Source organism: Tympanuchus pallidicinctus, unplaced genomic scaffold (assembly GCF_026119805.1).
Source record: "Tympanuchus pallidicinctus isolate F22 unplaced genomic scaffold, pur_lepc_1.0 scaffold17, whole genome shotgun sequence".
Lineage (NCBI taxonomy): Eukaryota > Metazoa > Chordata > Aves > Galliformes > Phasianidae > Tympanuchus > Tympanuchus pallidicinctus.
In genome coordinates, this window is record NW_026294690.1 from 13445001 (window position 1) to 13460733 (window position 15733).

A 15733-nucleotide genomic window follows, 5' to 3' on the forward strand; every position below is an offset into this window, starting at 1 on the left:
ATCAGCGAGGGGGCAACACCCTGCTACGGGGCCAGGCAGGAGCTCCAAGCAGCCACCTGGGAGCACCAACCACGGGTCCCCCACAGCGACCTCTTGCCGTCCCACTGTTGCTGTTCCCTGCCAGGGTTGCCTCCACGGGGCAGCAGCAGGAGCCCCTGAGTGCAGTGCAGGATATGGAGCAAACCAGTTTCCCCAGGGCTGCATCCCACAGCAGGTGCCAGCGCAGCCGGGTGCTGCTCCAGGGGGCTGAAAGCTCTCACGGGAGACAGAGACCCACCTGTTGAAGCAGGGGAATCGAGACCAACACAAACACTCCCCTAAAAGCCACATTTACACTCCTGAAGATGCTCTGTGGAGCTCCAAAACTCCACGTGGGGGGAGCGCCGGAGGGAGCCCTACCCGTGGGACGCGGTCGCGCTGCCTCCGAGCGGCGAGGACACGCGTGTCGCCGGGCCTTACCTCCACTTGTGCAGGACGAAGCCGGGGCACTGGTCCCCGCAGGTGTTGCAGGGCTGGCCCCGCTCCGGCTCCCCCGAAGCCGTCAGCTGCAAGAAAAGCGGAGGTCACCTGGGGATAGGGGGGGGGAGAAATAGGGGGCGCAGGGACACGGGGAGGTGAGGGACACCCAGAAAAGAGGTATTCGGGAACGGCGGGGACACAAGAGTGCAGCGGGACTGAGCCACAGGTGGGAGCCGGGGAAGGCCGAAGGGAGACAGACCCACCCCCGTCCCCAGCACTCACCGAGCGGCCCGAGAGCCGCTTACGGCCGAACATGGCCCCGCCGAGCCGAGTCCGAGCCCGAGTGCGCGGCAGCGGCCGCCCCGAGCCGCCCCCGCCCCTCCGTCGGGCCCCCGCCCCTTCCTCCCCGCCCCCGGGCCGCCAGGCACCGCCCCGGGAGGGCCCGGCCGCCCCCCGCCCCGCGCCGCCCGCTGCCGTCGCTCCGCTTCAGAGTGAACAGCCCGCCTCCACCGCGCCGCGCCGCCGTAGCGCTTCGCAGCACGAGGGTGAAAAGCGGAGACCCCGAAGGGACGGGATCGTGCTGCTCCGAAGGGGAAAGGCTGAGGTTACAGCTGTGACCAGCTGGGAGCGGTGTGGTCGGCTTTTGAACATCTTGGGCAAAAAGTTCGAGGGTGATTGATCCTGAATGATAATCCTGTTGCACAGGGTTTTTTCATGGCAGTGGGAAAACGCTGACATTCCTTCCCCATTCTGTTCTGCAGTTGCTATTTTTGCCCCTCCAACTCCCCCCCCCACTCCCCCCCCAAGCTTCTTCTCATTGCTCCTTTCTGCCGAATGTTCTCATCGTTTTCCTTTTTGGTTTCACTCTCTGTTTCTTGCTCCTGTGGTATTGCAAGGATATGTTATGAATTCAGTGACAAACTCTTCAAACATGTACAGATTGTGTCGCATTGGAGCTTCCCTACCTGTATAGAATCATCGTATCATTCATGTCGGGAAAGAGCTCTCAGGTCACCAAGCCCAACCCACCCCCACCATGCCCACTGACCACATCCCTCAGTGCCACATCTCCATGGTTCTTGAACACCTCCAGGGATGGTGACTCCACCATATGGTATACCATATAGGACATGGTAACAGTGGTGTGGACATGGTACAGAGTGACTGTCATCTCCACTGAAGGTCGATAGGGTTTCAGGGAACGAGCTTCATGCAAAAGAGGACCTGAATTTCAGCAGCACTTTGGGTGTCTTGCATAAGGTTCAGAATATTTAAAACTTCAATTAGAACTGCTGAAATAAAAGCATTAATGGATAGAGGACTTATAACAAGACTCGACGTGCTGTGGGAAATGCTTTAAAGGTGACCTGCAAATCCTTTTAATTGCTTTGTTGTTGCAAGAGATGCTGTGTGCCCTCAATAACAGGGCCAGTGAGGACATCAGCTCTAAGTTTAAAACAGCAAAAGTAAGTCAAAGTTGGAGGGTACAATCCTTGGAGGTGTGGCTGTGCTGAATCACAGTCTGCTGATGTAGAGGCAGATCTGAAAATTCAATGAAGTGAAGCTGGTCTCCTGTCCTCCAACCCGAGGTGTCCATGGGGCCACCAAACCTGCCCATCGCCCTACACCCATGTCCTCCGGCCTCGGGTCAGTAGGGAAGAGGAGTGCTCAGCACCCAGAGCCATAAGCACATCAAGGTTACACAGCCCCCATGGGGTCGGGTCCTTCTGGGAAATCTCACTGCCTCCTGAGGCCAGCACTTGTTCTCTCCAACCTGAGACATCAAGGACAAAAGAGGAGTCATTGTCCTCCTCAGGTCCAGGGCTGTCAGGAGGATTCAATCCACATTTTTTGGATGCTCAAATGCTGCATAAGAAGAAAATCAGGCCAGAACATCATCTCTAGGATGTGTTTGGGAAAGGGAGGGGAGATATTATCTCACTGCCCTGAGTGCTCCTTTCTACTCCCCCAGAAAAGCTGCTGCGAGTGAAGACAGCTCAGGAAATCACTCCCACACCCTTGTGCTCGCTGTATTCAGGGGGATGATGCATAAATGCTGGCATGGCTGGGAGGGCAGGGGACAGGCACACAGCTCTGGGCCTACCTGTGCTGGCACATGAAGTATATCCTAAAGTTTTTACTTTTTTTCATACATATATATATATTTTTTCTAAACACGTAGATCTTCCTTCTGGGAAAAGACAGGCTCAGCTTGGAGGTGGGGGCTGTCAGATGCTGCTGTCACATAGACTCAGAAACTGAGACACATGGATAATCTATGCCAGACAGTTTGTCTGACAAATTATTGTTGCTGCTGTCACTTACATTGTTCTATACATCATCTTCTCCTCCCATTGGTGTTTCAACCAAACCTGCCTCAGGATGACACTCACAGCCCTTCTCGTGACTATGGCAGCCTGAATCCCATCTTTCTCCATTTGTACACAGCAAGAAGGACCCTTTTCCCTTCTCATTTTGCTCTTTTCTCATTTTTCCCTTTCCTCATTTTGCCTGCAGATTTCTCCCCAGTGCCACATCCAGGTGAGTTTGGTCCCATCATCTTGTGCACCTCTTGGCAGTAGTCTATGATATACAGCCCAACATGGATCCTGCCACCATCTAGTGCCCTAAAAACTATAGATGCCCAACTGTTGTTGAGCAGTTATAGTCTAAAGCCTTCCAACAGCAACAGGAGGGCTTAAAAATGTCTCTCAGTGCCACCTCTGCTGAATGAGCATGCGAGGGACCAGGCATTTATTTCTCCTCCCAAAACTCCTCCCTGGATAACTGTGCCCCTGTGAGGGTCTTTCAGGAGGGGAACAAGTCAGCATTTCCTCTCCTTCCAGCTTTGAGATTTGCAATGACTGCAGGCAGAAAAGATTGCACATAAACCTCAGTTTGAGGTGGGGATATGGGATTTCAATCTGTGTGCTGTGCATAACAGGAACCCAGGCTGGGATGAATCATGCTATGTTACTTCAGTTTGAAATGTTTTTTGCACTGCGTAGGCTTTTCTAGGGCATATTCCATCAGGCTCGTTCCGGTCAGATTTACTTGGAACATTTTTAATCTGTGGTACACACACTTGAGATGTCAAAACCAGTAACAAAGTGGGTTTAACAACTCAACAAAGCCCTTCCACCATTTCTGCAGATCGCCGCACGTTTACAGAGCGCTCTTTAATCACCGCCGTTTGACTACTGCAGGGAGTTTTTTGTTAGATTTGTTGATTCTGAGGTATTTTGATTAAAATCACACAGAGTAATTCCACCTTTCTTCTCCTTCAATACGGTAATTTGTAAATATCACATGGATCATTTTCTTTTTTTTTTTTTTTTTGTCCTCCCAACCAGGAATGCAAATGGCCATGACGCGCTCCCCAAGGTATCTCCAAATAACCCTTCTCCTTTTAACCTTAGGGTTTTATTGTGTTAGTTGCTAGGGAACGCAGCAAGATTTATAGTCAGATATTGTTAATTTTGAAGGCAGTCTTCAGTTTCCCTGTAAATAGCACTGAGGAGTTGGGCTCTGCACCAATAAAACCTGCAGCCCAGCCCCGCTGTGCGGAGGCGAGCACCTGCTGGGAAGCACGGAGCCAAGAGGGAACACAACGTTCCCAAAAAATAATAATAAAACAAGAGAGAATAAAGGGGAGAAAATGAAGCAGCGCACCTCTCCCCTGTAGGCTGTGGGATCGGGAAGTTCTGCAGGATGGAGCTAAGCTCAGGCTCCAATGCCCTCTGGTGCCAGCGTGGCGAAGTGTGCACTGCATGCATCCTCTGGGCATGGCCCATCCTCACCCCCTCAAATTACTGCTTTATATCTTTTTTACCCCAGAACCGAGTTTCTTTCCTGTCGAGATCAGCCCTGCTTCTTGCTTCTTTCTGAGGATGGAGACATGCTACATTGTGCTGCTCTGTGCTCAACTGGAGGCTGCACAGAGCCATGCAGAGGGGCACTGGCACTTGGTACACAACCTCCTCATGCTGTGGCAACAAGCAATTTTTTTGCTATTTCTCACTCCCTTGAGCTTGCTTGCTACCCAGCAGGATGATCTGCTTTGCACCTTAAAGCTGCACTCTTTCGAGGCTACTTCAACGTTTCAGGAGCGTTCCTGAAAATCAGAAATATACCAAACATACGCGGGATAACACATGACAAGGGAAATGGTTTTAAACTAAAAGGGGAGATTCAGGTAAGGTGTTGGGGGGGCAATATTTCGCTCAGAGGGCAGTGAGGCAGTGGCCAGAGCTGAGGCTGCTCCGTCCCTGGAGGTGCTCAAGGCCAGGTTGGATGCAGCCCTGGGCAGCCAGAGCTAGTGGTTTAGTGGTTGGCAGCCCTGAGTGACGCAGGAAGGTTGGAACCAGGTGATTTTTGAGACCCATTCCACCCCAAGCCATTCTATGATTCCGTGATGATTCTATGATACTTGCAGCCTGCAGCTTGTAGTGCTCCCAGGTGACATACTTCTGTGCATTTAGGCTCTTGAAAGGCCCAGGCATGATGAAATAGGAAAAATCCAAATGCGAGTCATATCTAGAAAGCTTCACATACCACTTGCATAACGCAGAGTGAAGATGATGTAGAGGTGGAAATTATCAGATTATCTCAGGCATCTGACGAAGGCAGCTCCCAGGTCGTTCCAGGTGAGCCATGCACAGAGCTGTTTGGTGCTGTAGATGTTGACAAAAGCATTGGAAGGATTTTAAGATGCTCCAAGGCACTTTATGCAATCCAGTCAGCAGAATTTAGCAACACCTCTAAAATAGAATGTACTGGCTGAGGGTCCCTTAGATCAGATGTGTCACAGACCTGGGTGCATTGGCCTCCAGAATGCCAGGATTCAGAGGTATGCCCACTCCCAGCACCACCCATTTGGCCCTGCTCCCAAAGGCTGGCCAAAGCTGGGAGTTGAAACTAGATGATCTTTGATGTCCCTTCCAACTCAACCCATTCTATGATTCCGTTTCTAAATCCAGAGGCATGGGAGCAAACATGCCCCTGCTTTTTCTTGGCCGTGTTGGCTTTTGCTGGGCTGTTTGCAGGAAGCTGTCCTCCTTCCCTGCTACGGGAGCAATTAAATCATTTCACACCAAATGTTCTTTTCTGCGTAGGGTGGGGGAAGGCAGCAGCAAGCAGAGAACAGCTTCAAAGGGAAAGGTCAGCAAGCCGGAGAGGATGGATTAGAAAAGGACAATGCAGCAAAGACTTGATTAATTTAATTGCTTGTTTGAAATGTAGTCACAGATTAGAGTAGGATGAAGAAATTGTAAGCATATGAATGGAGCCAAATAGTGATTTAAAGGAAGAATGTATGCAAAGCCCTGCCTCCCCTGGCACCCTCTGCCTCCCATACAAAGGAGAGGATTCTCTAGACTCCTGGCTCTTCTTCTCGTGCTCTCAAAGCTGGAGATGCCAAGTACCAGCAAACACCCCGCAGCCAGATGTCACGGCTCGCAGCACAGCTTCACCCCAAAGCAGAGCTGAGGTGTTTGCTGGTGACAGTGTGTTGATGGGCACGGCCATGCATCATCCCATGCCATGAAGAACCAACCCCTGAATCAGCTTCATGAAGGGCGAACGTGTTTCTGCCTTCTCCTGGAGCCTGCATCAGGTCTCTGTGTACTGACAGCCAACAGGTCGTGTTTCCAAACACTTCAGAAATCCCATTTATAACCAGAGAGGGGCAGAAATCGTTTCACAGAAATTTCAGTTCTGATGGCTTTTTTTTTTTTTTTTTTTTTTTCTTTTATTGGAACAAACAAACCAAACTTCCCCTAGGAAATAAAATACAAAAAGCATGTGGGTTAGGTTAAAGCAGTACTCTGCTCTCGTTCTGATTTTTCAAAAACGGTGCCTCATGTTTGGTAATAGAACATAGCTTAAAAATTAAGCCAGCTTTGAAGTGGAAAGTCAGACTCTTCTGAGAAAGCCAAAAATAACTTCCCAGCATTCTTCATCTCACTATTGCAAAGAGAGGTCAGAAACTTGTCAACTAAACCTGCTTCTGGAAGGCTACAATCCCTGCTGCGTGGATTGCTCCAGGACAGGCAAAAATACTTGGAAAATGCTGAGAGACCGACAGGCACCGCTTTGGGCATCCCACTCCTTCTTCCTGCACAAAGCTACAGAGCTGCAGCCAGGAATTTGAACTGGGAAGGCACCCATCCCCTCCCAGTGAACGAGCAGCAGCTCAAAGCTTAGAGACTTCTGGATGAACTCAGATGTCATTCTCAAAAAGGCGTTTCTCTCAGTGTGAGGAGTTCAAGGAAGGACTTCTGACTCGGCTGGGCTGTTAATGCCTTCCCTAAGCCAGTTCTCAGTCAGCTGTTGGGAAGAGGACTCAGTCAGGAGATCCAGTCTGTGAGTGCCTCAGTGGGTTCACCATCTTCAGTCTTTTCCACCTTTCCCCATTTCTCAATACAATTTTCGTGGCCATGCAGAAGGCTGTTTTCTAGTAAGCTTCTTAATTTAAGCCAAGCTCGTTGAGACAGGCATTTCCATCAGCCTTCAACAAAATGCATTGCGTTTGTCTAGAGAAGAAAAAATGCTCACCAGTAGGCCAGGAGAGAAAGCTGAAGAGATCAACTGTGCCTCTGAATTAGCAGTGGTAGGCTGTGCAACAAGGCTGGAGAAGTGCACTGTAATTTTCACAGAATTACTGGAGCCAACAGTCAAAAGTGTTAAAATAACCCCATCATTATATTGGGCTGGAAAGTGAAATATTATTCAGGAGCCACGCATGGTGACGTGGCTCCACAGCAGCCCACATTTGGAGTCTTTTTAATCATTTATTAAAGAAAAATGACAGTAGAGAAGGACACTTTCGGTCACAGGCTAATGGCCATGGTGCCAGCAGGGGCCATTGAGGCCATTCCAGCTGTAAACCAAACAGCCAGGAGAAGGCTCTTCTTCCACCTCCAGGTACTGGGAGCTGGCGGGGTGACAATTCCATGCTGCAGCTGATCATGATCAGGTCACAGATCCTCAACCTGACTTCACAATTCTCCCCAGAGCAACATTTTAGAAACTGCATTTTTTTTTTTCCTCGATAATCAGTGAAGATTTGCAGTAAACCATTAATGGGGTCATCTAATTCCTGATCCATCTCTGCTTTTGAGTCTCATTTTTAAGCATTGAAGTTTATTTCAAGCTGTGTTGACATAAAATTGTTTACAGAAAGTTGACTAATTAGCAGTGCTCATTGGGACTCACGTTGCCTGCCACAACACAGAAATGCAGATCTTCAGCTCAGAAAGAAGCGCTTTTCTGCAATAATCTGTAACCATGTTTCTTTGCTGGCATCCCTGAAATTGCCAAGCAAAGCAAGTTGCTACACAGTCAAAATTTGCTAAAAGTAAGAAATCTGGAAATGGTTAATGAAAAGTTGTAAAGAAAAATAAGTCTCCTTTAAAACGTGTACTTGCCAGTTTACAATAAAGAAGATCATACTTTAGGAAATAGGCCAGTATATTTATATCTCTACTGCTACATAATTGCAAAAAGAATGCAGTTGGAATGCACGCTTGCATATGGCTCAGTTTCCAAATCAGAATGCATACAGGAACAGAGAAATACTTTGGTTTCCTAATATGCTAAATTTGGCCTTTGAGCCCATTGGTGAATCTGCGTGGATGCCCTATTGCTTATCAATGAGGGCAAAACCAGGCTGTCATCTTCGCACGGATGGAACCTCCAGGCCATTTGGGATTCACTATTTGGAGAAGGTTGGTACAACTGAAAGAGAAGCGTGCTTAAATCAGGCATGGGGCTGCTCTGAGGAATGCTGCTGGAGTTGGCTGTGGTGGCTTTTTCTCAGTTGATTTATTTTGGCTGATTTTATTAAATTGCACTGCTAAGAGGTCAGGTTACTCCAGCTCACCCTACAGGAACAATTGTCCAGAGTGGCTGGGCTCCCTGTTGCCCCTATCATCCCACAGCAGCCCCCTCTGAGAACACCATTCCACTCCTGGACAGCAGTCAGGGAGCACCCAGAGCAGTCACAGAGCACTGTGTTCCCCTGAAGGTCCCCAGATCACGAGCATAGCACTGTGCATGCAGCTCTCCTCCTCCCCACACTCCTTTTGCATGAGACAAGCAAACAGGGAACCCAGAGCATGCAAATAAATACCAGCACAGAACGGAATGTTTACCATTCACTGTATTATTCCCTTGTGTACAAAGTATTTTGCCTCTACAATAGCATACAGGCATTAAAATACGATGGCAAATGCAGAAAGACCAAACTGACTTGTCTTACAGATCTTTCCATTTCCTTTTTGAATATCATCAGAAAGAAAAAAAAAAAAAAACCAACAAAAAAAACAAAACTGTACAGGAAAGTGCTTGCAAAAAAAATATAATCCCCCCCAAACCCAACAAAGTAAACCCCACAACAGTTTGTAGAAAAATAATGGCATTGACATACAAAACCCGGAGTTGTTTCCTGAACTAGGAGTGTCCCATGTCTCTGCTCCTCAAAGTCTGATCCTGTTTAAAGAAGCCCAGTGATGAATCACAAGATCAGTGATCTATCAATTCTTACAGTTTGATACTTCTTTTCAGGTTCATCTGGCTCTGCTAATAGCTGTTATGAAACCATACAGCAGAAAGGAATGCAAATAGGTCAAAATAATTTGTCCTTTTATAAGTATCCATTCCTCTCATTACAGAAAATATAATAAGCCTGTACTTTCTAAGCACTACCGTTTCTCTCTGAAGTTCAAAGTGCAATTTTCCCTTTTACCCTACACAAGTTACACATGAGCAGTTATCATTAAAGAAAAAAACATCACTTACTCCATTTTGCTACTTTTCCCTTTTCTCTCCATCTTTCCCTCCCCCATTCCCTTTTTCCCTTTCCCTTTTTCCCTTTCCCCTTTCTTTAACCTTTGAAATGGTATTTTTGGCATTTTTTTTTTCACAGGGAGGTATCATTTCTTATTGTCATATAGGCAGAAGACATAGGTGAAATAGCAACCTAAGATATAATCACATCCACTTACTGTACGTGCTATTAAACAACAAATAAAAAAACCCACCCCTAATTATAAGTACAATTCTCATTCTCCCCTTTAAGCCTGTACATTAACGAGAGCGACAGGGCACACTGGTGAGTGCCAAGCACCAATTCTTTAGCTGCATTTTAACCCAACCCTGCTCCCAAATTGGATGCCCACTAATTAACATCCAACCATCAGGCTGACAAGTCTCACTCTGCGGGCTGCCAAACGCATGGGTTACGAGTGCAGGGAGCTCTCCTTTGGGGAGCTATGCAGAAAATCCTGAAGTCGGGTTTGCTGAATATCTGCAGCCCAAATTCAAAGACTTAGCTGGGCGAGTCTTCTGAAATGCTGGCAATTCTGTGCTGCAAATTCGTCCTTCATGCTCCCGGCTGCCCTGATGTAAGGCGCTGGGGCAATGTTTTCCTATTGCTACGTAGAATCAAGGAGAAAGAATTAAGGGACATAGTCATAGACTACAAAAATAATCTGGTCACATCACCCCCGTTCAACGTGCTACGAAGCTCTGCGCAGTGCTGCAAGCAGCAGGCTATGTACAGGCAGGGCATTGCACAGCCGCGTTTCTCCATTACAAAAACACTACAGAAAACACTTAAGTTCTGGTTGTACATTGGATCGCGGACAGCAAAGAGCACAGATGCCTTATCAGGAGGATAGGAAGCCGTACAGAAGTAGGCGTCAAGCAGCCTGTTTGTTGGGGGGGGAAGCACTGTGAGAGTACAAGCTGATCCTGCTGGAAACACAGCAGTGCTGACGCTGCACAGCACCACAGATGGGCACAGTGCGTGGGAAGCATCACTGGGATGTGGTACCCCAGCCCTGCCCCTGTGTCCCCACCAGCCTCACGGGTGGCAGGACCCCACACAGCCAACGTACATTAGGATTTTGTAACCGTGTCCCTAATGAGCTGTGGCTCCTCAGCCCAGGGAACATACGGTCCCATCGCCCTGCTGCCAGATGGAGGAGGGAAGCACGGTGGCACATGCAATTAGCAGGGAAATGGGTGTTTTTTGGAGCTCTACACAAAACAGGGCTCTGCTGAAGATCTGTCTGTAGGAATTTTCCTGAACGTGCAGCAGATCTCCATCTATTGCATAGAAACTGGAGTTGGACTCAGTGATCCTTATGGGTCCCTTCCAGCTTGGGATATTCTATGATTGAATCTACTGATGATGGATTCTACGATTGATTCTATTTGAATCTCTTGACAATTTCTCTGCTTTCTTCCTTTTCCCACTGATAAAGGCAGCGGATTAACTAAAATTACTGAGCGTTAATAAATACCATGTTAGCACCAAACCAGCGCTTTCAGCACTGGCCACAGAGGTCATGTGAAATTCAAAACATACCTAAAAGATAAAGATTGCTAATGCAACGAGCACTGTATTCATTGTCATGTTTTCCTTGAGTGCTGTCAGCCTAATTGCTAAATTAAAATTTAAGCACATCTTGTCTATTTTCCTTACATCAAGACAGATTGAAATGCCAAAAATACCCCAATGCAGATTGTGTAGCACCGTGGAGGGCTAAAGCAGCCCGTAACTGAAGGAAAATTACTGATTGGAAGTAAACAACTGAATACAGTGACAATAAAGTATCACTTGTCATAATGCTACATATAATGTAGAGTACGCAAAATGCAGTGGTTTGACTGCAGGATTTAACAATAAAAAATAAAAATAGTAAAAGCAGCCTTAATATAATGATTTTACGTACAAAAATATTAAATCAAAATAAATAATTCCAAACATAAATATTATACTGTACATTAAGAATATGCGATCTATATACACACATAAACAGGTTAAAAAAGTGGGAGGCAGAGGTATTGCATCGCTATCCTTCATCCATCTCATCTCCGCGGGCTGCTCTCAGAGAACCTGCAAGGCACAGATGGGGAGCACAAGTCATGGGCTCTGCCTTCTGGAGGCCAAATCCTAGAGCCCAAAGCCCAGGGCTGAGCAATGCGTTGGCTTTGGGAAATGGGAGCCAGATGCTCGGTGGCCGTGGCCTTACCATTGCTATAACACCTGCACGTCGAGGCCTGTTCCAGACGACGGAGTACACTTCCCACAGTAACCACCACATCTTCCTACAACTTTGGTACCATCCTGCAGGCATGAAAAAAAGCAGAAATCACATCTCACGTGAGGACTCTATGCTTTGAAAAAGCCAGCACTGGGTTATTCTATTGGTTTCAAACTAAAAGAGTTGAGATTTAGGTTGGATATAAAAAGTTTTTAATAAAGGTGGTGAGGCCCAGAGAGGTGATGGGTGCCCCGTTCTTGGAGACATGGCTTGGCTGGGCCAGGTTCTGAGCACCTGATAGAGCTGTAGGTATCCCTGTTCATGGCAGGGGAGCCGAACCAGATGGCCATTAAAGGTCCCTTCCAACTCAAACGATTCTATGATTCCAGTCAGGGCTTCAATAGGGAATATCTCAGAAGAAAAACAAACAATGCCTGAATCAATCTACAAAATTATAGTTATATTTAAATGTATGCAAATGTAAGTCCCTTTGGTATTGCCAGCTCAGATGCTGAACACAAATAAGAAAGGGCAGTTTTGATTTATCACGTTGCAAGATGCCCAAGGAGAAGGCCATTTGAAGGGATATCTCAAGGGCATCTACTTTCTTCAACTTGCTCCACAGTGAATAATCCCTTGTTCTGCTGTAATGAGTGCAAATCTTGGATCATGCAGGAGAAAGAACACATCTAGGCAGCATCAGCACTTTGGTGGTGAGTGAGCATGGGAAGAGCACGGAGGACATTTGTAGAGAAACAATTGTTTGGGAGGGCAGAGCCTGGATGCAGAAGGGCTCTGGTGCTGTCCCTCCTCAGCTCTTCACCTCCAAAGTCAGCACAGACCCAAAAGAATGCTGACCTTGGGCTGCAGAGCTCAGCAAATGAGGCAGAAAGTGGGGCAGGCAGCTCCAGCCTCAAGTCAGAGGATTGATGCCAGCACCAGCAACACCTACACACGGCCTTCTTTGTCCCACCTCTGTAGAGTTCTCCTCTTGGTCATTTCAACGGTCAGACAGTCCTTGGGGGGAATTTAACCCTCAATTACCAGAAAATTGGACTTAAGTGCAGGACAAGCTTGCACAAAACATTTATTTTTAAATGAGCTCCATCCCACCCTTGACACAATTGATCCATGATTGCAGCGGGCTGCTGTCATCTTTTCTCGCTTGCCTTCCTTTCTGATCCTGCTGCAATTACACCCCTGGAGCACTGCTTGACAGATGCCACCGGGTGAGAGAGGCAAGAGCTGTCCCTTAGCCTCCCTGCCCCTTGTTTTAACTCTGATTGCATCTGCTCTTTGCAACCCCTAGGGCTGCTTGGGCTTCTCCTTTCTGAAGAGGGAAGAATTGCCAAGCACTGGTCAGAGTGAACATGTGAGCTCTGTGCCATTTCCCTTACACCTGCTGTGCTGGAGCACGGACCTGCAGCATCCAAAGCTGCCAAAAAGACTCCTTTAGCAGCTCCAGTACCAACAAGGCTCAAGGCCAACTCTCTCAAAGGAAACTGAAAGCAGCCCAAGAGAGGATATGTTACAAATTGCTTACTGTTAAATGCCTCTGGTGACCTCCTTAAGGTAGAATGTATAGAATCATAAAGGTTGGGAAAGACCGCTAAGATCAACTCATCCCCACTGTGCCCACTGAATCTTCATCCTGGGACCCTCCTGGGGTCAATCCCTGCTCATCAAATCCAGCGCTGCCCACCTTAGCCAGCTAATTACAGGTAGCCCTGTCCCACAGCACTCATGGCCTGCAGTTTCACCACTAAGCAGGCTCACTAATTAATTGCAATAACTCTGATCAAGTTAAACCCACTAGGGTCCCCCCATTACAATTACGGGCAACACTTCGTTTCTAATGTCAGATGTTAGATTTCTGTTAGCGTCTCCTTGAGAGATGTCGGCAATTAGAAACTTCCAGTGAGCGGGCAGAACCATAATTAACATTATGACTTACTGCATTATGACTTACTGGGGATTTTTGAATTTCTGACACTGCATAATTCCCTTGGGAAAGCCACTTCGCCGTTCCCGTTAAAGACAGGCCTGTCCCATACAGGTCTATGCTGAAGCGACCCTAAAAAGCAAGGAGAGAAGCCTGGTTACTCCCAGAGCCCTGTGCCACAGCCACACTTCTCACAGCATCAACTGTATAATGGGATCTTGATTGCGGTGTTTTCAATTTCTCCATCACTCTGACAGTGATTTGCACACACTGCACAAATCGCAGCGTGTCTCCGGTTAGGAATTTCTTTCTCATTTGTAGCTGCAGGGAAGGAGGGGCTTTGCTTGGTTTTTCAGTGTTTTCACTCAGTTTTCTGCTGCTTTTTCATGGTTTGCCAGTTGAGGGCATTCTTGGCTTTCCCATGGCAAATGTTGGAACTTGAAATGCTCCAGCAGCTGATGGAGAAAATGCCCAGGAACACAGCAGCTGCTCTCACTTTCCCTTCCTCAACTGGAGAGGGCACACTTGTTCTTATTTTCCACATTTTCCACTGAGCTGAGCTTTTTTTTTTTTTTTTTTTCAGCCTTCAGTAAAATAAAAATTCTTTTCATTTTTTCTTAAATACGTTCTGTCCTTTATCCTCCTGATTTCAATATACACAAAATGGATGCAAAATTCATGGCTGTATCAGCACCCAACACAGATCTCCCAGTTTTCCTCTGGCAAACCCCATCCTACTTCATTTCTGGTCACAGCCCCAACTCACTACAGCACCAGAGGGCTGTGAGCTTTGCTCCCCATGACTGCTGTCTGGTCGGTGGGTGGACATAAGCAGCCAGGAGCCTACCGGAGGTGAGAAGCCAATCCTTAAGCTGCAAAGCTCAGCTGTAAGGTCCCAGCCCTGAAAGCAAAGAGGGAAGCAGATGGAGGGATGCCCTCTGCTGCCTGTGAGTGCGACTTACTGTTCAGTGCCATTTGCAAATGAAGTCCGGAGAGTCCAAGGTGTGGGGACTGTACATAACAAAAGGCACCAATTCCTATTCTGAAATGCTATTGTCAAATACCTGAGGACATTTGGCTGCGCTGTAGCAGTCCCCAGCAGTGGCATAAGGAACTGGTCGTCCATCATGCGTCCGGGCAAACTGTAAGTCAGTTGCTGCAGAGAGGAGTTGGTGAATAACACAGAAAGGAAGATGCAGGGAGAGAAAAAAAACACACGTAAACATGCTCTTTGCTAAAGTTTAAATTCACTGAAGCTGTTTTTGAACATTAATTAAGACCTCACCTTCTAGACTTTTAATACTAAATCCCCAATTCATCCCAGACTCCCAGCACTGAGTTTCACAGAATGCCCATTCACTCACATTTACAGATGGGTTCAAATACATTGGTGATGTAAGGCCTAGATGTAAATAACAACAAAACCAGAAGCCCTAACTCTGCTTTTATCTCTCTATCAGACAATTTCAAATTTTGAAAAAGGACTTGAGACCTTCTAAATCTTCCTTTTGAACAAAGCCAAAAAACTGTCCAAAACCGCCCCCAGCCCAGGGCTCAGGGATTGAAAAGGATATGGGATGTGTTGCTCTAGATCTGAAGCCTCATTCTGATGGGGATGCATAACAGCTCCTGCCTGATGGGGGTGCCCAGCATCTTTTGAGATTCATCAGGGAGCTGGTATCGAATTTTCTAAGGATCTGAACCTAGAAGCTCTTATAGCAGCTTTTTACAGTTTAGTAGACTGGAAGGTCTTTTGGCTTGGAAATAAAGCAATGACAAAAACCCTATCAGAGAGAGAGTCATTTCAGGAGAAAGGATTTTTATTTGCTAACAATAGCCACTATTTACTGAATGAGCTCCCAATAATGCACTATGTTTCTAAAACGTTTGCTGGAAACTGACAGCATCCCTGAAGTCAAAAGGACTGAAACTGTCCCCATGCAGCAAGGAAGCTCCCAGCTCCTCAATGTGCTGGTCTCAGGATACCACTTGTTTTGCACACCTGCAGTCACCACCTGTCCTGCAAACCCCCAGCCTCTCTCCCCATCAGTTATCTCCCCAGATTCAACCCCTCCAAGAGTCTCTTCCACTCCTCCACACACCAGCACTGCCAATAAGCAGCTTTGATGCACTTGGGTTACAGCTTCTAAGTGCAAAGGTGACCAGGTCTAAAAGCTTTCAAAGAGAGAGCTCAGCAATAAGCCTCACTAGATAGTACTGCCTGCTTATAATTACAGCTACATTTGTGTAAAATAAACATGATTTTGTTTTTAACGGCAAG

General features: G+C 47.2%; 2 protein-coding genes across 8 annotated transcripts in view; both read right to left on the minus strand.

The window, feature by feature from the left end:
* Nucleotides 1-830, minus strand: part of PRICKLE2 (prickle planar cell polarity protein 2) — an 88056-nt gene extending 87226 nt beyond the window's left edge. The window contains exons 1-2 of the mRNA XM_052678699.1: nucleotides 742-830; nucleotides 460-545 (exon numbers count right to left, since the gene is read on the minus strand). Coding sequence (XP_052534659.1) covers nucleotides 460-545; nucleotides 742-774 — 119 coding nt within the window. The 5' untranslated portion in view covers nucleotides 775-830. The remainder of the gene's footprint in view (nucleotides 1-459; nucleotides 546-741) is intronic.
* A 7775-nt stretch (nucleotides 831-8605) lies between these two features.
* The window catches only part of ADAMTS9 (ADAM metallopeptidase with thrombospondin type 1 motif 9), a 65368-nt gene continuing 58240 nt past the window's right edge, over nucleotides 8606-15733 (minus strand). For 6 of the 7 annotated variants that reach the window (XM_052678455.1, XM_052678458.1, XM_052678454.1 and 3 more), the window contains 4 exons: nucleotides 14517-14608; nucleotides 13480-13584; nucleotides 11499-11593; nucleotides 8606-11362 (listed from right to left, as the gene is read on the minus strand). In XM_052678455.1, the coding sequence (XP_052534415.1) occupies nucleotides 11504-11593; nucleotides 13480-13584; nucleotides 14517-14608 (287 nt within the window). In that variant the 3' untranslated portion in view covers nucleotides 8606-11362; nucleotides 11499-11503. Of the gene's footprint in view, nucleotides 11363-11498; nucleotides 11594-13479; nucleotides 13585-14516; nucleotides 14609-15733 lie in introns of those variants that run through there. The other variant, XR_008205600.1, reaches the window with a different exon arrangement.